Raw genomic sequence first — 20854 nt, forward strand, 5'->3', positions numbered from 1 at the left:
GCTTTTTCCGGGGCTCCATATGCCAGGGTACACTCAGTTGCCCAGGGGCCCTTCACATAAGTCTCGGGTTCTTTTCACGCGCTTGGAGGGCCTTGTGCTGTTGCTTGGGCTCTTATAAGGTAAGACACGGAGACACTCGATGCTCAGGGGCCCTCTACTTTGATCGAGGGCACTCTCCCTTTGGTCTCATTCGCGGAAGACTCTTCACTTCTATCAAGGCTCGTGTTGTTAACCTACCCGCGCACGTTTGACCGCAAAGGAAAATTAATTCATGATCTTGGATAATTCCCTTTGCTCCGAGGGCCATGTGCTCTGGCCGGTGTCTGATATGTCAGCCTGCCGGGGCACTGCCGGTCGTTCAGGGGTCCGTCATGTTGGTCTTGCGTTCTTTTTGCTCACCCCAAGGACCCTATACTTGTTGACGGGAGCCACCTTGTTAGCCTCCTGCGGCACCCATGACCGCCCAGGTTCCGTGCCTATTGGCCTTGGTGCCTTCGCCTTAAAGCAGCAGTGGAATATGCGCGTATATGCGAATAAATTTTTACGCGCAATTGCCGAACGTAATTTTACATGCCGCTGACATCCCATATGTCATTTCCATAGGCTTTTGAGTACACGCCACTCATTATACCAGTGCATCACGTTCTTGACATATTTTGGATGCTAGGATATGTTGTACTCCTGTAGAACAAAGGAAAAATTTTGCATTAGCCATCAGCCATCAGATGATTATATCGCTCAGCTGGCTAGCCGTACATACATAAGCTAGGGAATCAAGTCCATGCTCGGTTTTCATGGCTGTTAGTAGCTAACTTAAGTTTATTTTACCTGTAGTTTCGAAGCACTTAGGCTCAAAATCACAGCATTTCACATGATCTGTAGAAAATAAGTGAGCCCTGTACGTATGCATGCGTAGCACGCCTAGCTTTAGAGGGCCGTGCACAGTAAGATGGATTTCCGTATTTATCAAATAAATGAATAACAAAATGCATGCATATCTGTTTATATATATATATATATATATATATATATATATATAACATGTATATATATTATTCATGTTACATACGACTTGCCTTAAAATGTAATGACCGAAGTACAAGGGTTCTTTGGAGGGGGCCCCAACTCCAGGGGGCCCACAATGTTGCGTGGACCTCCTTGACGAAATCCTGGATCCGTCCCTGCTGTCATGTGGGTACAGCAGTACTCGCCCGCGAGCACAGCGTAGTCAGAAAACGCCTGTAATTTGGCACCTTTGGAGCACATTTTTGCCACGGCTGGCGCTTTCATATCTACAATAATAGATCACCGCATGGACGGCGCTGGCTCCGGCCGGCGCCCAGCGCGCATGCGTCACCGGCAGAGAGCGCGCCATCCACCGACGAGGGTCGGACCGCCTGACGCCCGGCAGCTGTGTGAGCGCCGATAGCGCCTGTGTCGATAGTCATGGCGGCCGTGGGGGTGATGGCAGGCTACGGCCGGGTCACACGCACTCTGTTGAGGAGCGTCGCGGCGAGAACGTCCTCCACGATGGCAGCTCCCGGCAACTTCTACGACTTGGAAGCCACCGACCTGGATGGTGAGAGCGTGCACACGCGTGACGCACTGCGACGATCGCAGGCGCTCTGTCGCTGTGCGTTGCAGTCGCCCACCTTTTTGCAGTGCTCCTTTCGCTTCATGTGTATCAAGGTCTGAGTTTCCGAGGTGGGCGTCTGCTGTGACGATGTCGCTCAAACTGCGTGGTGTCACGCTTCCCACATGTGTCAAATGTCAACTGTGCCCACGTCACGCGTATGTGGAAATGAACACGTGCCATCACAAGCGGGGTCACAAGCAGGCGTCTGGAGGGCTTCAAGATCCAAACACAGGCTCCGATTTTGTATCCTGGGCCTTGAACGTGTTGCATAAGGTTGCGCTGACTGATCATTGTCCCGTTGCTTGCTCCATGAAGTACAATCGGCCGAAGCTCCCACGCCGCGGGTTGAAATACCCGGACCATAGGGCTTGCAAGAGCACGTCGTGCAGTGGAAACTTTTCCAGCAGTCCGACATGTGGTGGCAGCATGTCTAGCCGTGCTGATACTCAATGCTCAGGAAAAGATTGCTGGCGGGACTGATGAGCAACATAGCTTGAACGCTTTTCAAATAATTCTAACGAAACATTTGATCACCGTCAGCATCACAGAACGATGAATCAGGATCATCGTGCCCCCAGAATACGTGTTAGCCGGGCTTCATGCTGTGCATACATTCATTTGCTACTCGTTTGAGGACTTACTGCAATTTGCTCCAATCGACGGTGGAAAGCCAGCTGTCTCTCCCTCCCATGCCCTTGTTCCCCGTCCTGTGATCGCCGACCCGGAGGGGTCCCGCATCTGGGCGCGACATCTGGTGCTGTTACGTAACGCTTGTCCCCCATGCGCCCCAGCTGTCGGCGGAAGGTTTCCTGTCACGACTGCGACAGGGACTGGGACCGTTGCTCAGCAGGCCACGATGTCACCCTATAACGACCGGGCCGGGGTGGACGGCCGTACGCCTGCCCGCCAGCAGAGCTCCGTTATAGCCATAACCCTATTTCGGGGAAGGTGGTGGGCGGATTTTGCATTGCCTACTTTTTGGCGCTCAACTGGACTGTTTGGCGCTGTTTGAAGAAAATGCCCTCGGGCGAAAGTCCATCCTGATTTGGCGCCGGTTTTGGCGCCGTACGAGGACCGAATCGTAAAAATATGTGTTGTGTCCCAACGAACCGCTGTTTTGAATGACAGCGACCGCCTTTGAAGTGCCACACTAAACAACATCACTTTAACACACGCCTCTTCTTTTTTGTCACATTCGTTTGGGTTACGAGATAAGAAAGACATTTGTTGGCGCTCGCCTTGGACTTTGGCGCCGTAAGGGTCCAGAATGCCTTTGTGCTTGCGTTAAAAAAACATTTAATTTGCGCTTCGCGTAAATGAATTAGTTGGCCTTAGTGTGCACAAAGTATATCAAATTATGCTGTTCTCATTTTAGATACTGAGAGCTATTGGGACGCATTCATATGCTGTCATATCCTTGTGCCACAACATTTTCCATTTTCGAATTCCTAGTTTTGCGTGAAGATCCATTAGGACCATGCAACTTTCACTTGCTATTACAAAGCATCTTCAGTTTTGGGTTTCGGTACCGAAGAGCGTGCGGATAACCACAAATTTTCCAATAAGTGGAATGGGAGCTTGACAGCATATCGGCTCAGGGCAGTTGCGTTCATTTTGTAGTTAGAATAGGCCAGGAATTGATGTTATCTATTTTATGAAAGAAATACGTCCAGTCTGGGCGCCATTACAGCGCATTCCTCTCGTCCTCGTACGGCGCCATTGAGGTGGGCCCAGGCGCCATGATGTTACGTTATGCTGATGGTCCACTCACAGCGCCCTCAAAGAGCTACATTTGACGCCGTATGTGGAAAACATCCGGAGGTATGTTAGAGCAAAAAAGTGCACCTAAAACAGCACACGGATACCTATAAAACTTCAACATTAAAAAGAGGATACTGAGAGCATGTTATTACTGGGCAGATTGGTCTTTCGATTGTCAAGATGTATCAGAAATCGACGTTTTGCATTTGCAGAAAGGTGTTAAGTCCAATATGAGCTCCATTGCGGTGATTGGCTCCATGTGTCTTGCGATGTCACTACGTAGTCTTAGGCGCCATCTTGTTGACTGCGCAGTTTCAGCGCATTCAGAGAACCTAAAGCTGGCGTTGCATGAGGAAAAAACCGCGAATGCTGCTTCCATGTATTCTTGTTGAACATTCCGGGCTCAAATGTTCTTTCAGATACATTCTCTTTTGGCATTCCAGACTCAGACTTTTCAGATTGATTCATTTTGGAGACTCCAACCGTTGCAATAGATGATTGATTCTAGATTCGTCCAATAAAAATGTCTTTCGATAAAAGTACGGGTGCAGCATCGTTTCAACCGCCTATGTATCACATTTGCAGCCGTGATATTAGCTTAAGAGCAGGGGTGTAGTTTCCTATTCGAGGGGGCTTCAGCCACCCCCCAGCTTTGAGCAGAAAGCGGGGGGGTGGGGGAATGCGGAGTTATCCTAAAATTCACATCTCAGAAAGGACCTTCTGTTACGTCCAAATAGGCCCTGTTTGCGAAGTTTTGGGCCTAAAAACAGAGCCCCTCGCAGAGTCCCGACTTCGAATGAGGGCCCTCTCGCGCCCTGAGGCTATTCAGCGCCTCTTCAGTAGCGTAGCCAGGATTTGGCCCAGGTGGCCAAATCGGGTCACAAGGCAGTCCTCCAGTCAAGAGACTCCTTTCACAGTCGTCGCCCTGTTTTTTAGCAAGCGTCTTTCTCCGAGAGTCTTGACGTCCGAACAACTCTCTCCTGTGGCCCAGAGTCTTAAGACAACCTTCGGTAGAATGAATATCTAATATAAATAGGGTCATGATTTGTGTATCCGGGAGAACGGTTTTGCCTCAGTATTCTATTGGGATGGCTCGGAGCCGTTTTTATATTGTAGAAGCCCGGTGGGTGTCTAAAATGGCCAAAATTTAGCGACCGCCAGGAAAGGGAAGAGGGAAAGCATGGATTCACCCCAACCTCACCCCACTCCCCACCCCCCTCCCCTTATGGGCTACGCTATTGGGCCTCTTCAAGTTTAAAGCGCAAAAGTCATTTGAAGGCCCCTCCGGAATCAACACGGGCATGGGTAGCAGTGAAATATGGGTGCTTGCTGGAACCATTCAAAAACAGAGATGGTAGAATATGGGTGGTCGCAGGGAGCTCAGTCTCATGGACGGGACCGTCTAAGGCATCGGGCTCTCTCTGGAATGCTCCAGGCTGTGCGCCTGCTCCGATCACGGAAAATTCTATGTATTCTCTGCTGGTTTACCTATCTGTCAAGCATCTGAGAAACGACGCCGAAGAGTTGTTACACGTCTGAAAATGATTGCATTGAGACAAATCCCATTGCGAGAAGAATGATCTGCCCTTTTTCAGAACACGTTGAACTACGTTGCCACATAGAGCGCCAAGGCTAGGTGCCACACATTTCCGAACGTATAAATTAACTTAACAGCGCCATTGCACCATATGAGGAATTTCCCATTTCGGTAGATGGCCATCTACGGCGCCAAAAAGCGCCAAATCCACCAGGTTTAGGGGGATGGGATTTTTTCTTCCAAGCAGCTTGCAGACTATAGTGGTGCTTAGATTTCAAATAAATGGACATGACGGTAATTATGTATATGTGTCTCACCAAAACCATACATATCGCTTGCAGGAAAACACTGCTTTCATTTTGAAAAAGCGCAAATTGCGGGTGCCAATATTACCGTGTGTGGAGCCAAAGTTCAGTTCGTTTCATTTCTCGTCACTCTGTTGATCTCTTTTGGCGCCCGAGGGTGAAATCCTCGTTACAAGTAGGTTCGGTGGATTCTCCGAAAGGCTCATTAGAAAGTGTTGGATTTTTATTTTTTCACAAACATCCTGTGTGCGTACTGGGTCACAATTTCGGGTGTACGACATGTGCAGGTGCAGTTCCAGGGCTCGGTGTTATGTCGACAACGTTACAACGGCGATTCTCCCGTCATTGTACGCACTGCCCTGCGGCCACAGGAGTAACTGACAATTACGGTGAATAATGCATTCACAACACCGATATAGTTGTTGCATTATAGCACAAAAGCGCGACAGTGCCGGTGTGAGAAGTTGAAAAGAGAGGTTTCTAGGGTGAGATTCATTACAGATCCGCAGTGCAAGGATGTAAGGGATGCAGCTTGGTACCTAGGTGCCAGGCTATACGCTTCAAACAACATTTGTTCGAACAGTTGATATGGGCAGTGACAAAGGCGCGTTCTGATTATGCGAAATAGTGCAAAGGAACATCGCCGTACACCCATATGCCGGTACCACACTGCGTAGAACGCACAATGTCGGAAAATGTGTCGCCGTGCGAAGTTGACAGGGAAAAATGTTTTGCGTAGGGGTGCCTCCTTACCATTTGAAAGTTAGAGGCCATGTTGAGTAAGGGGCCTCATATCATGTGGGACATGCAGACCCAGAACGGTGAGACGCATTCCGCCGTTCACTTCCGCGCAGTAAACAGCTCTGGCGAGCACAGGAATGTAAAACCGAGGCGAGCACAGGAATGACAAAAAGGACGATTGTCGGGCACTGCAACCGTGGCCACCGGGAGCGGACCATCAGCTGACACCACGTGACTCGGCAACGCTTCAGTCAGGTGTGCCCACCTCTCCCTTGAAGACTGGATGCAGATGTGGCTGGCACATGTCTGCACATGCTGCATGACCATCTTAATTTATGTACGACGCATAAAGATGTTGTGGCTGACTATGGTATCGACCAATCAATAACCCTCCCTTTACAACAACCGCAGTGGGCACCCTGGCCCCGCCTGTGCCAAATTTTTGACGCACGTTTGTTTTTTTTCTCGCCTAAACCCATTTAAACCACCCGTTTTGACAACTGTATCACCTGGTGTTTGTTTATCCTGCTTTGCATATCCTGCATGTCCTGAACAGTTTTGCATATCCTGAACAGGTCCTTGCGGCCTTGAAATATCCAGCAATATTAGATAGAATGTTCCACATTTAAAGGTATATTGGCAAGCATCATATAGGATAAATAGGCTCACTCGTAACAGTTGGTATGCTGCTAAGTGCAAGAAGAGTACTCAAGCGCAAAACACACTTTCACTATTTAGCTAACACGCTTGTTAATACGTCATCACTTGATGTCCAAGCTTGTACATTTATTACTTTTAGTCACAAAGTTTGTTACCGCGTACATAGCTGGCTACGGTGCTTTTCTTGAGTCATTCGATTCCAAGTATCATTTATGATTCCAAGTCTTAACTAGTACTAATGCCCAAATTCTTGTATTTTGTAGCACAAAATGTAATTTGTGTTCGAACGATCCGCTACCTAATCCTCTTGCTTGCTTTATCCTGCATCCTCGCGACGCCCAGTTTGCTCGAGACCGGCTACATGCGCCAGTCTTGTAAGAGCAGAATTGCCCTCAGGGGAGGGGTCCTACGACAAAATGCCACATCAAAAGTTCCTACCAACAGAAGTGCTACGACATTACTTCTGCTGCCAATACCCATACACGGCATTAGTGCTACACAACAAAATTCATGCTGAAAGAACTTGTACTCACCATTGCTCCCACTGCAAACATTTACACAGTTACACAGATAATGGCATTACTAGTACTGCAAAAACTTAAGCCAGGGATCGAAAAGCACACTGGGTTGTCTTTCAACAGCCGTTGTGGCGCCCATAGCATGTGTTCTCGGCCCATTAAAGAAAACAGGTTGTTAAGGTGAAAATGTGAATACTTTTTAGTTAAATTATATCTTATACACAGTAACGTAGGCACAAACATCAATAACAGACATTTCTGACTTCGATTACAAACAACAGGGATGTAGACCTTCCTGGTGTGAAAACAAGCTACAAGTGTGCCTTTCTCTTTCACGCCTTTCTCTTTCACGGAACATTTGTTTTAATTTGATGCCATGAGACGTCACATCGTGGCATTGCTGTCTCCGAAAAAAATTGAGAATGGGTGCAACTTCCGTTTTGGTGAAAATGCGCTCACATACCGTTGAAAGTCAACCATTCCGCATTGAGGCCCGTGGCAACCCTTGCTCCTGCTATGTCCAAGTGTCTCCGGTCCTGTCTCCTCAAGTCTTCTGCCCCTGTACAGCCTTCGCTCTGCCGAGGGGAGGGGCAGAGAAGAGGGAGCGGGACAGGGCCAGTGGAATGCGCGCGGAGACCGAACCATCGGAATGTTTTCGCGGGGAAGAAGGGGAAGACACGCGGAAAAGGTTCGAGCGATGGAATGCACTGGGTGGTCGAGCTGACGTAGCGTTCTATGCCTTCGGTAGCCAAAGGGTCGAGGGCTCGGCCATGACCGCGGGGAGGAGAAAGAGCCTTTTTCACCACGTTCCTATGCCTCCTTGGACTTCTTGCAGCGTCCCAAAATGGCTTCAACTATTTTCACCACACAAGTGCCGCATGCCAAAACTTATACTTCAAAACTTATGCCTGTCATTACGTCTACTGCAAAAACGTGTACAGCCATGGCTTATGCACGACGTTACCTCTACCGCATACTCACTCGCAACATAAGTGCAACTGCAAAGGCTTTTCAAGTCTTTGCTGTAAAGGTAATTATTTGTATATATTTTGCAGTACAATTCTGTCGTATAATACTCATGTCACGTATGAGTTCTTGCAGCATAAGACTGCGGATCACTTGGACAATAGATCCTATTTTGCTGGTGTGCCCTGTGGCCCAGGACGGGCAGTGTCCTAGGAACGGCAGTTAAATGTGTTAAAAGCATCTCAAGGACGGTGGGCTGCGTCTATGTCGATGCGTAGTTGAAGCATGAATTTCTGAAATGTTTGTCATTTGTGTGTGTCATTTCCCATATCGATATACTTGTTCGGTAGGAACAGAATTCAGTAACGTTTTGTGCTGTGGTCCGGTCCTTCGTGTGAACTTTGGTCTGCACAACGCGACAGGAGTAGAGGAATCATTCCACTCCATTCGACGAAATACACTATGAACTACATTCAGACAGTCCAGTCCGTTCAGTATTCGGGGCGATTTGACCGCCTCCGGCCAGTTCTCCTCCCCAGAAGCTCCGTTGGCGTAGCCGCGCATGTCTGGATGCCTCTGGCGGGCACGTGGGCCCGTCTCCAGGAAATCACCACCGCGTATGCGACTGGTCGTTGGCGGGTGGTTACGGTGTCATGGCAATGTATGACACGCTAAATCATTGTGCACCATGTGGAAGAAGGCCAAAAAAGTTGCCTGTTGATTGCTTGTCTGGCGTTATAGGATGGGGATCTTTGCGACCAGTTCATTCGAGCCAGGAGTACGCTCTGTAACCACGTAAAGGATAGCTTGAACGTGGTGATGTTTTGCAGAAATATGGTCGGATGTTTTGCATGGCGGAAGAACCTTCGAACATGCCTGGAAACAAAATTTGCTGTTTGAACGAAATTCGCTGTTCGCTGCATGAATTGTTTATGAATATGTGTATCTACCTGACAGTAATGTTGGACTTCATTGCAGTGGTGAATGTAGTATACATTTCTCTGATGTAAACAGTTTTTCCCTCTGGTGTCACAGGAACAACAAGAGCATGTTTAAAGCATGGAGGCGGCGTGTGAACGCTTATAGGAAGCCATAGGAAGTGGAAGTGCATGACTGTTTCGAAACAATTTTCAGTTTCGTGAGATGCAAATTTGTTATGCCAAAATTGCAAAAACCGAGCACATCTGGTTTGCCAGGCAACTTAAGAGCCTCCTAACAGTTTTGGTTTTGTTTTGTGGCACAAATAACTAGCATGTGATATTAATGTAGGATACATATAACAGTTTTGTATGGTTCTGTTATGTACCGTGTGACCTAATTTAAGGCCAAAGACATACATGTTTTCATTGCACAAGGTACACAACTACTCGAAGTACACAGGCACACAATAACGCTATACAAGATGTCAAATTTGCGAGGCGTTTGTGACACATGCCTATAGATGGTGCAGCTACCAGGCAGCCGGTCTGTTGAAATGTCCGCAGCTCCGTGCAACACAACTTTGTTATTTATGCTCAATGAGCTGAGTAAGAAACATGCGCGCCTTCCTGCCAATTCTATCACATTTCATTGCGCAGGGAACCGCCCAGAGTTAATTTCCTCGAAGGACCCCTGGACCATGAGAGACCTTGCAGGATCCACTTTGACTGGTGCAGTAAGACAATGAAACCTGAGATCCCAAACACTTCTCGTCTCTGGCTATCTCAGGCCAGCTGGCTGGGCGCCTCAGGCTATCTCGGGTTTCAGGTGCCATGGACCCTGTCCGGGCTCCCGTTTTTCGTCCTGAAGGTTCTTTCAGCATCTCGACCGCCTCGGTGTGGGGTTTCGGCGATAAGTTGACTGCCTCCAGGGCGACGACGAACACATCAAGTTGGTCGGAAGCGCGCAGGAACGCCGAGAGATCCAAGACTTCCGTGACCTGAGGTCCCGAACGATATGATCCCGAGGCCCCGGCATGTTGCCCCGCACCCAGGCGAGATGCAGCCGGGTGTCGCCTGCTCGTGCCATATGTTCCTGCAGCCACGGACCCAGGCACGCCTCGGCCTAACGCTAACAGTGTCTAGAAACGACGAAATGCCCAACAAATGTGGCGAAGTATCAGGCTGTTGTCTGCTTAAAGCAAATAGTCCACATTGGAAGTTATTAAAGCAAGCATCAGATATGGCGAAAGAAGCCCACTTATTATTTTTGGTATACTTGTAGTGGAAAAGGCTGCTCCAAACATTGCATTTCCTCTTTTATTCAATATGCTCCTCAATACGTCGTTGTTTGATTTCGTCATCGTGCCTTACACGACATTGAGAGCCAATTGGTGGCCTATATCTGGAAATCGTGCTCACGAACACCAGACTGAACGGCTCGAATCTTATATGTTTATCGGCCTTGATTGCTGCATGGGTAAGGAAATGGTAGGATTTGAATGACGTTATTATGATGTCATAGATACCTGGGTGACCTTGGAAAAGTCTACCCGAACAAGTCTGTACATCTTTGCATGCGTCTGGCTTAAACCTAGAAAGGCCTTGGTCTTTAAGGGCAGAGCCGCGAACTGCACCGAATTATCTCGGAGATGGCTATTTCAGCTCAAAACCCCATACAAATTTGGAACATTCCCTTGAAGACGAAAAGCCGTACTTATGTCATCAATGTTCGCGCCCCCTTCGAAAAGGGAGCGTTGGTGCTAACCGGACCCGAAATGGGCTCGTCAGGCGTGAGGGAGCCGAATGGGGACACCCCGGCAGAGCCCGCGATGCGCCAGCAGCCATGCGCGGATGGAGCATCGCTGCGCGGAAGCGGGACCTGTGAGAGCGGCCGCGACCATTTATTGTCGGGCCTGGCGTGACGCGGCAGATTTCGCGGCCAGCTGGCCAGATCTGTCGTCCACCATTCAGCGGCCGCCGGGGAGGGATGCCACATGTGCTGTGCATGATGCATTGCCTGTGCTGTCTTCACTCTGCGGACATGAGCTCTACCATCAGTCAAAAGCTGGGGAGGGGGACCTGAAGGCTCTTGGGGACATATCCCTTATCCCCTTCGCATGGCGGAGCCCCAGATGAATTCTAGTACGTCACCCCCGCTCAAGTGGCGCCGAGACCTTCTCTTTTGAATGTGCAGATGTGTTATCTGCCGAAGGCATGGACACAGAACGTAGGTGCAGCCTTATGCTTTATATCTTATACCTAATGTACTTACAACCATACACCGCGTAACTTGTACTTACGTTCGTAAGGTCAAAAGGCCTGGAACACCAAACATAAATGCAGCTCTCGCTTTGCTTTCAATCATCAGCTATGCGAGGGTTCTTGGCCGCGTGGGGGAGAATCATTTAGGAAGGCTGAGGCCTGCAGTTACTTTTTCATGTTTATACGGAGCGATGGAAAACTGTGGTTGGAAAAGGGAACTTGCACCCCTCCAGATATAAAGGATGAAACTTTGCAATTTTCTCAACGCTACAATTGCAGTATGAAATAGAGCACTTACGGCCGCTACAGTCGAGACCGGTCGGGTTGCTCAACTCTGGCAGATAAATTTTACAGCGTACGGAATAAAGGAAAGAAAAGAAGCTTGTCCTATCAATCAGAAAAGACGCGATAGAGTTAAAATAATTCAAAAACGTTTTTACTGTTTTTGGTGATCTTTTTATGCTATTTTCGGTTGGCTCAATCCTTTCACCGTTTAGCGACGTGCCGACCAACGAAATGGACTCTTGTTTCAGCAGGGTTAATCAAGGTGGTCGCCAATGGGGGGGGGGGGGGGAAGGGACACTTTGCGGGGCCCCCCGGCCGGGCTTGGCGACGACCGTATGGTTTTGCCTCCCAAGTGAGCGGCGTGCCCCCTGAAAAGTGGGAATCCGCCGACGGCTGGATTGACTCTGCTTACTCATGGCATCGGCACTGCAACAGATTACCTATCGGTACATGACAGCGAGGCTTGGGCTATCGGCTGATGAGGCGGATGTTGCCTTTGTTTGACGGCGGCTTTCAAGCCTGTCACACAGGTGACAAGACGAAACCGACAAGCCAAAGCACCAGAATGATGCGATGCGGCCTTCAGATGGTCAGCACCAGATGCCTCTGCTTTGATCGAAAGCAGCTGTACGGAAAAAGGCGGACAGTGGCGCGCATCGCGAGCCCGTCCATCGATCCGACGATGATGGCTAACCCGGGGCGGCCGCGCTGACGGGCCCGCGTGCTCCCCGCCGACACGCCATGCCACGGCGGCTGACGGCGTCACGGGCCTGCAGGGCGCTGCCGCGAGCCAGGCCAGCGGCGACGGTGCCGTGCTGCTCCGCCGCGTGACGCGCGCTCGCGTCAGCCGACCTGTCACTGGCTGCCGCCGACCCGGCTTTGTTGCCGCGCCCAGGTCGCGGCGGTGGTCCGCATGACGGTTCCGTCCCGTGCACGCGATTGTCCATTACGCCGGCACAAAGGCGCGGAGAGAGAACGTGCGGGTGAAAGACTGCACGGTTTCGTCACCCAGCCGTGGCCAGCTGTAAACGAGCGACGACCAGCGCCAAGTCCGCCGAGTCACCTTGGGTGATTTCCCGTTTCCTGGACGGCGGTGGTGACTGGCTGAGGGGTCGGGCGCACGTCAGGTCGGTATGCAGGCATGACTAGTCACAGATGATCTCCCGAACGCGCCGCGAGCTCACGAGGGCAGTAGATGGGCAGGTCAGCTATGCACAATCGGATGGCCTCGTGCTCAGCTCAGAGAATATTTCAGAGGACGCGGCATTCGTCGGACAAAGGCGACAGGCTGTCCGAAGACGGCTGACTGGAATGTGTCGTGTTTAGCGGACGACTGGCGCGGCGTAGTGAAAGCGAGTAGCTTACGCTCACCTGTAACTTGCTTGCCTGCTGGGACGTCTGTAAGCGATGCTGAGTAACCTCTGAACAGCTTCGTGGTTTACCATGCGTGAAAGTTCCGAAAGGCGGCTGGCTTTGGAATGGGAGGCGTGACATGGCAGGGCTTCGTTCCCCCGAGCGTTCGTCATTGATCAAATACTGAACGACAACATCGTCAAGTTAATCACGTTTGAAGTTGTGGCCTGCTCGCCTGGTGGTTCCCGGAAGCCGTTCATGTACTATGTCACTCACTTTTGGTCATTTCTCAAACCTCCCTCTCCCCGGTTACACCCTGGTTACGCTGTGATACGTAACGTTCCAAAAAGGTTATTCACGTTTGGCCTATACATGGTCAAGAAGTGTGACACAAAGGTGTATGTGATGGTCGCATTTAGAGGAAGCCAGTGTATCCGGCTCTAAGGCCTTGAAATATTCCAGGATGATTTGGGGATGATTTGCAACTACCCTTAGTACATTTCGGCTGCAATCCAAAAGACCTTGCCCCATCCATGCTTAGCGTATTTTATGAACGGCCCCACGCAACATCTCACCTTTTGCTAATAGCTGTCTTAAACTAACAATTTGTCCAAAGGCCTGATGACAGGCGAGCACAGGTGACACCACGTCTGAGATTGGGGGGGGGGGCAGGCCAGGATTGGAGGGTTCACACGCTGGAGTCTGGGGGGGGGGGGGGGCGACAACCTGACCTGAAAACGACACTCAAGTGGGAACACGTGAGGAAAATACGCATGCTGTGGGAACATGTGGAGGGTGAAAGCTTTCTCTGGAAACTGGAGACTTATCGTAAAATCCCCAGCGGTCTCACCCATGGAGGCAAACATACCACGTTTGGGGCTCTGGTCGCGCCAGCGTTTTAGTCCATGGCGCTGCCAGGAAAGTAAAACGATGTTCTAGCTGTTGGGATCAGCTGAGACTAAAAACTGTGTTTTGAAATAAGACATCCGTGCTGCAGGAAACTATCGACTTTTTTGTTAGGCCGACCCCTTGAAACGGCCTCGTTTGGTACCGCTGTGTGTTTTCAGCCCGAGGGAGTGAAATTGTCGGTACAGGTGCCCGTCACGTCTGACTTAGCCGACTGTCGGGGCATGTCACGTGACATGCCCCGAAGCACAAACCTGTGGCGGCTGACCGAAGGGTGTTTGCATTTGCGGTTGAACTGGGATTGGAACATCGACAAAAGCAAAGACCCAAAAATATTCCATTTATTACGATGATGCAGCCTTTTTCAGATTGCAGGAGCATGATAAATGCCGCAGGATCGGGATAAGTCCGTAGAGCGTATGTGAAAGACATTCTTTTTAAGCCTCGATTTCTCTCAACTCCAACTCCAGACTGCGTGTTACGCTCGTTTCCTGAGCCAAAATTTGCCGTGCAGTGAGACATACAGATGCACTTAATTGGCATGACGTTGAGTTTTGGTGGTACCGTCACTTGCTTTGCGCCATCTAAGAGGGGCTTTAGTGGGTGGGGAGGAGCCCCATGCCATCTGTCCAGAGCTCGTCGTAGCGCCGCTGTTGGCCGGCGGTCGCCACGGCAGCCCGCCGCGTGCCGCGGCGACCAGGCTGTGGCGGCGAAGGGCCCTGCCTGTTTCAGAGAGCGCCCCCTCCCCATTCACCGCTCCCAATCACCGTGCGTGCCAAGATCGCCTGACAGAGGGGTCGCGGCCGGGCCGCTGAGAGGTCGTTCCGCCGCTCCGGCTATCACGTGACCTTGGTCGGCGCGGGTCGGGCGGAGATAAGGCCATATCTGGAGCGGTGCGGTCCTCGCGCGGAGACGGAACAAAAGTAGGGTAGGGCTCAGGTACGCTGCGTGCCAGTAAAACGATTCAGAGGCCGCGGGTGAGATAAGATTTACGAGGTGTCGCCGGTCTTTCAGAATGCCTAGACCCTCGGAATTCCACGGCAAATGGTGTCATTCGTTGTGAGTTTCGGTTTCTTCTGGAGCGGGATGTGCCTAGGTTGTTAAGTGAACGACAGCAGGATTGCCGGGCAGTTGAAACACATGGCCGCCCCATCTAAACAGAGATGAGGTGGAGAACACGTAGTGTTACATTGTGTTTTCTCAGTCGGATTTTCCTGTTTGTTAACTCAACTGCGTGGAGTACGCGTTCATGTTCGGACCACATCCACGTGCCCACCCTGTGCTAATCGTTTGGTTCGTAATTCACAAGGTCAACTTGTGCTCCTGGCCCATCCGTGCTCGCAGGTCAGAGTTGCCCGCTTTGATTCTTCCCTCCCCCTCCCCCGCATGCAGGCTAGGGTCAACCCGTCCTGGCCCCTGTGTCGCTGAAACCCGTAAAGTTTGACCGCCCGTCGCCGTTCCGCAGGTCAAAAGGTCGGCTTCGGCAAGTACAAGGGGAAGGTGGTGCTCATCCAGAACACCGCCTCCCTCTGAGGCACAACCACTCGGGACTACACCCAGATGAACCTACTCATCAAGCGGTTCGGTCCCGAGAAGCTGGCTGTGCTGGCTTTCCCCTGCAACCAGTTCGGTCACCAGGTGTGTAGAGCGTCGCCGCTGGGCCTCTGTGCTCGCAGGTAATAGGTGCTGGGGCGGGTGCCACGGTCCTCGTGATTCTACTCTCTCAAGTGCAGCTTCTGGCGGGACCACGCTCTGTTTTCTTATGTAACTGACACAGAAGCGCCACGAAAGGGCTTTGCCGAGTAGCGCTGGATTCCGAAAGAGCTGATTAGCATAGGAACTGGGGACGCCCGGACGGCCCGTCATTTGGCGGCGGTGTGCGGCGTACACCCGAGCTGCGGGTGCTTACCAGGCGTGTGGCGATATCGCCGGAAGGTCATCGCCGCGTGACCTAACGCTGTGGCCTAACGTGACCTAACGCCGCAGGAAAACGCCGAGAATGAGGAGATCAAGAGCGCTCTGCGCTATGTGCGGCCCGGTAACAACTTCGAGCCCCTCTGCGAGATGTTCGCCAAGGTCGAGGTCAACGGTTCGAACACACACCCCGTATTCAAGGTAGGTGCTGCTGCGATGGTTGGGTGCAACGTGAGCATGCCGGGAATCTCCACTTGCGATCAATTACAGGTGAATTGTCCTTGATATGACCGAGATATGAGGACCACCGGCCTGTGCACTTTGACTGATGATCTGGCATGACTATCCGCACGGACCTCGCTCAGAGCTCGGTAGCGCCCTCGTCGGCTTGCACGCACGGCTCCTGCTGTGGCCGTGCCCGAGCCGCGGTAGGCGGGGACACTGAGTCACTCTTGCGTCAGCCGGGTATTGTTTGCTTCGGCCGCCATTCTGTGCAAAACACTTGTGTTTGTCAGACGGACATTTGTAGTTCCGGCGCGGCATGTGCGCTTTCCCTAGCGATCGAAGTGATGCGGCCAGCCAGTGTCACCCCTCGGGAGTGGAGAAAGGAACGCAGACGAACAGAGGAAATATTCATAAAGGGAGGGGAAAAGTGAAAGCTGTAACAGATCGGAATGGCAGGCTCGCTCAATTTGAATACGGCGAACCTTCGACCGGGCATCCGCACTGGAGTGGCTGCCGACCGAACACAATACCGTAAACGCCCCAAAGGCTGCCGTCTTCCGCTTCGCGTCGATCTCCCCCCCCCCCCTTCTGACGGGGGGGGGTCACCTGACGGCCTGACGCGGTGGCCGGGAGCCGAGCCGGTGCCACGATGACCCAGCCGCTGTCATCGGCAGTACCTGAAGTCAGCGCTGCCGCTGCCGGCCGACGACCCGACCGCGCTGCTGGCCGACCCCCGGCTGGTGATCTGGGCGCCGTTAGAGCGCAGCGACATCGCCTGGAACTTCGAGAAGTTCCTCATCGGGCCCGACGGCAAGCCGTTCCGAAGGTGAGTGACCGAGGCCGCAGGAGGAGGCAAGGCTGGCTCATCACGTACTGGACGGGAGGCTAAGCCATCCGAGGATGGAACGTAACCGAGATTTAGGAGCTCGACTCTTGGCTCATTTTAAGTTTTAATGCAGTCCTTCTGTAGCAATGGTGTGCAAACTTTTGCATTTATCCATCGAAGAAAGTTTGAAAGGAGCATTTTTATTTGGTAAAATGGGCCGTGGGGCTTGTTGCCCAGTCACAGCCGCATAATCCGATTAAGTAATAGGCCTCTGGTTTTCACTTCAGGTACAGCAAGAAGTTCGAGACCATCCACATTGAGGAGGACATCAAGACCCTCGTGAACCAGCGGGGCAAGTGAGCGATCCACCGGACGCCAGCCCCGGCGCCGGCCGCTTGGCCGCGGTTCCTTGCGTGGCCGCATGACGGCGCCACTGTAAACACCTCCGGTGGGGGTGGCGCCTGATGTAGGGGCAGCGCGCGGAGCCGCGGTCAGCGGCCGGCCGTCCGGGGCTTCCGGGGATCGAGAGTGAGCAGCTGCGACCTGCCCGGTCGGTGTGTGCGCGCGTGTGTGTGTTCTGTGAGTGTCGCCTGCGAGCTAACTGCCAAATGCAAACAGCAACGGGATGCGTGGTGTTTGTTCTGGCGGAGCGGCGCAGCCGTGCGCGGACCAGTCGGTGGACTCGGAACGCAGGCACCAGACCGGTGCAGATCAGGGACAGCCCCCCCCCCCCCTGGGCTGTCCGACCGAAGAAAGCGGTCAGGGTAGTCCTTTGCAGACTAGTGTCAGTCTCTCACTGAAGTGTCTGTCCCGTACCGAACGTGCTTGTCCCTCACCGATCAGTGTTTTCGCTCACAAACCATTGTCAGTACCTCCCAGACCAGTGCCGGTCCCCCACAGAGTAGCGCCAGCCCTCGCAAACCAGGATCAGCCCCTCAGACCAGGATCAGTCCCTCGCAGACCGCTTATTCGACCATTTGCCACGCGCAACCACCTGCAACCAAAGGGAGATCATCGCAGGCGTAATTTTTATACCAATGCTCACCGGCCTAGATTCAGTGCGTGCACGTCTTTCCATTGATTGCCAGAAAGTGCTCTGGTAGTTCTCTTTTAAATTGGAGGTGTAGGACAGCCCGGTGTACTCGTGCCAGAAAGTGCTCTGGTAGTTCTTTTTTCAATGGGAAGTGCGGGACAGCCCGGTGTACTCTGGCCAGAAAGTGCTCTAGTAGTTCTTTTTTAAATTAGAAGTGCAGGACAGCCCGGTGTACTCCTGCCAGAAAAGGCTCTGGTAGTTCTTTTTTGAATTGGAAGCGCAGGACAGCCCGGTGTGCTCCGTGCCTCGTGTCTATCAGTCTCGGCCCGTAGCGTTTTTCGTACCTGAGACCACCTGCTTACGCGCCCCTTCCGCCAGGTGCCCTTTCTTTGCGCCGTTTCCGTCGCTGATCTACAGGAACGTATCTGCTCCATCGCCAACCATTCTCTTCCCGGTGTGAACCTGTCTTTCACTCACTTATGATCCATGGCGGGCAACAGTGGCAACGTACCACATTTGTGTTGGCATGTTTCTCGCTCGCCAACCATATCCTGGATGTCACCGAAGTGTACCCAGTTGAAAATGTGCCTTGAAATTGGCATGTGCAATTCCGTATGTTTTGTTCGAATTAGGTACGGGAACGAAGTCCGGCTGCTGACTTCGGAGCCGAATCTGAATCCAAGGCCTTAACATGAAGCCGAAGCCGAAGTCGAAGCAACTGGCTACCAAACTTGAATTTGTATGGAAACTGCGAAGCCAAATTAAGGCCAGTGGCCTCACACACGAAGTTAACTCTTCGTGTTAAAACACCTCGTATCGTTAAAACACGAAATCGCATCCAAAGCCAGTGGCGTAGAACTCTGTTCACGCGAAGTCGAAGCCGAACTCGGCGATTTCAAACTTGGAAACGCGAAGCCAAAACCAAACCGATCAGTTCAGAATCATGAGGCAGAAGCCGGAACACACCATTGCATTATGCCGTTTTGTGGGTCTGGAATACAGCGCGATTTTGTGGGTGTAACAGTCCTCGCGTTTGCTAATATCGTATGGGATCAGGAAATAGGCTTTAGGGCTTTGCTGAGTGATCTAGCCATGATGTCAGCATCATCAATAGAGTTTTATGACTACCGTTCTTGTCCTGCGTGTATGGACATAAGGTCTCTGACAGTTCTCCGGCCGTCGACAGCTGAAGGCGTCTTGTGTGATGATGTTCGCGTGCAAAACTGCGAAACTTTACGGCAGGCCAGACTCAGGATTCCACTATAAAGCCACACATTATTCCTCCTGAGTCGGAGGTGCTCTTGCGTGCGCGTTAATTAAGCGACACATTCCTGATGTACACGTGCTCAGGGCGTAATTCCGCCAATCGAGAGGTGGTGGGAGCTGAGCAGTGAAAGAATGACAACCTAACGCCACAATACGCCCACGAACCGGGTTCGCGTCGGTGGGGCAACAGCCTGTGTCGATCTGGTTGGCGGGAGCGCCACTTGTTTCCAGACCATCGAGGCGGATGGAATATGCACTATTTTGAACCGTGCTCCGCGCGTATGGGGCTATACCCGCCATGGATAAGTGACTGATTCACCTATTCTAGGCCATGTAGACAAAGGGAATTTATCATTATTTTGGTTGAACTCGGCATCTGAGGCTGGAGTCGCATGGAGTAAGTAAAAAATGACTCCACCCGTCCCCAGAACAACCCGACGAAGTGCACGTTACCTCGGTGGGGCCAACACAGTGCAACGTGAGACATGCACCAGGCGGGCAGCGGCCTCCTCTGTCTACAGCTATCGAGACGATTTGCCGCCCTCGATAACGCGCCCGAGGTCGGCTTCAGCGTCCCCGGCCTCTCTCGCCGCAAGAGCGCACGGGCGTGACGCGGTCCGCGGCAGACGGGGCGTGGAGCCGCCGGCCCCGCCCAGCCAGTGACTGATTCAACGCTGGATCACGCGATATGTGGACTGAGCGGCTCACTGGGGGCAGTTCGAACCATGACATGAATCAAAAGCAGTACGACTTTGAGCGAATCCAGTGGACGAAATTCGAAGCGAGACCGATGAGTCGTATGCCAGGAGAGTCCTGTTATCATCCGCCCCTCGAGGAGCTTCTGAGACCCGGCCGCCGTATTGCGCCGCTGACACGGCGCTTGCCGCGCCTGCAGCGCCCGACCCGACTGGGACATGCTGACGCTGGCATGTCGGTGCACAGGTGGCACGCGATGACCTCATGCCGCACTCAGCCAACACGCAGTGGCCGCATACCCTTTCCACGTGCATCATTCCCTGGTGTGAGACGCTCACCCGCCTCGGCTGGTCGATCGCTTCAATCGTCCAACCCGGAACAGTCCAGGGTGGGCACGCAGCCACATCACTCCAGACATGCCCCGTCAGCGGCTCCTGGGCTCCGAGCCCACCCAGACACGGCAGTTCGGCTCCGGGACATCTACCGTCGCGCAGTCATTACAGACGTGTGCGGCCGCAGCACGCGCGTCCAATCGCGGGCCGTTTGGCGCCAAGGCGCCAGCTTGTTTTGCCGCTGGTCAGTCGGCTCAGCAACGGCGTGGGGCTGCGTGGGAGTGGGTGAGAGCAAGAGAGAGAGAGAGAGAGAGAGAGAGAGAGAGAGAGAGAGAGCTAGAGCTAGAGCTAGAGCTAGAGCTAGAGCTAGAGCTAGAGCTAGAGCTAGAGCTAGAGCTAGAGCTAGAGCTAGAGCTAGAGCTAGAGCTAGAGCTAGAGCTAGAGCTAGAGCTAGAGCTAGAGCTAGAGAGAGAGAGAGAGAGAGAGAGAGAGAGAGAGAGAGAGAGAGAGAGAGAGAGAGAGAGAGAGAGAGAGAGAGAGAGAGAGAGAGAGAGAGAGAGAGAGAGAGAGAGAGAGAGAGAGAGAGAGAGAGAGAGAGAGAGAGAGAGAGAGAGAGAGAGATCGTTGACGCGCTGACCCAGTCAGTGATATCGCCACCAGCGCCGATATTATGACTCCTCATGGCAGCAGTTGGAGTTCACTGGAGTTTTGG

At 52.2% G+C, this 20854-nt stretch overlaps 1 protein-coding gene across 1 annotated transcript; it reads left to right on the forward strand.

Moving 5' to 3' along the window:
* Positions 1–1375: 1375 nt before the first annotated feature.
* LOC119108523 (glutathione peroxidase 1) lies at positions 1376–17442 on the forward strand. Its single transcript, XM_037232100.1, has 5 exons — positions 1376–1579; positions 15316–15488; positions 15837–15965; positions 16664–16815; positions 17103–17442. Exons 2-5 carry the CDS (start codon positions 15411–15413, stop codon positions 17173–17175), a joined length of 432 nt encoding a protein of 143 aa, XP_037087995.1. The 5' UTR covers positions 1376–1579; positions 15316–15410; the 3' UTR covers positions 17176–17442.
* Positions 17443–20854: the final 3412 nt, after the last annotated feature.

The sequence above is a fragment of the Pollicipes pollicipes genome, unplaced genomic scaffold (assembly GCF_011947565.3).
Source record: "Pollicipes pollicipes isolate AB1234 unplaced genomic scaffold, Ppol_2.1 Scaffold_6686;HRSCAF=7923_pilon_pilon_pilon, whole genome shotgun sequence".
Taxonomy (NCBI): Eukaryota; Metazoa; Arthropoda; class Thecostraca; order Pollicipedomorpha; family Pollicipedidae; genus Pollicipes; species Pollicipes pollicipes.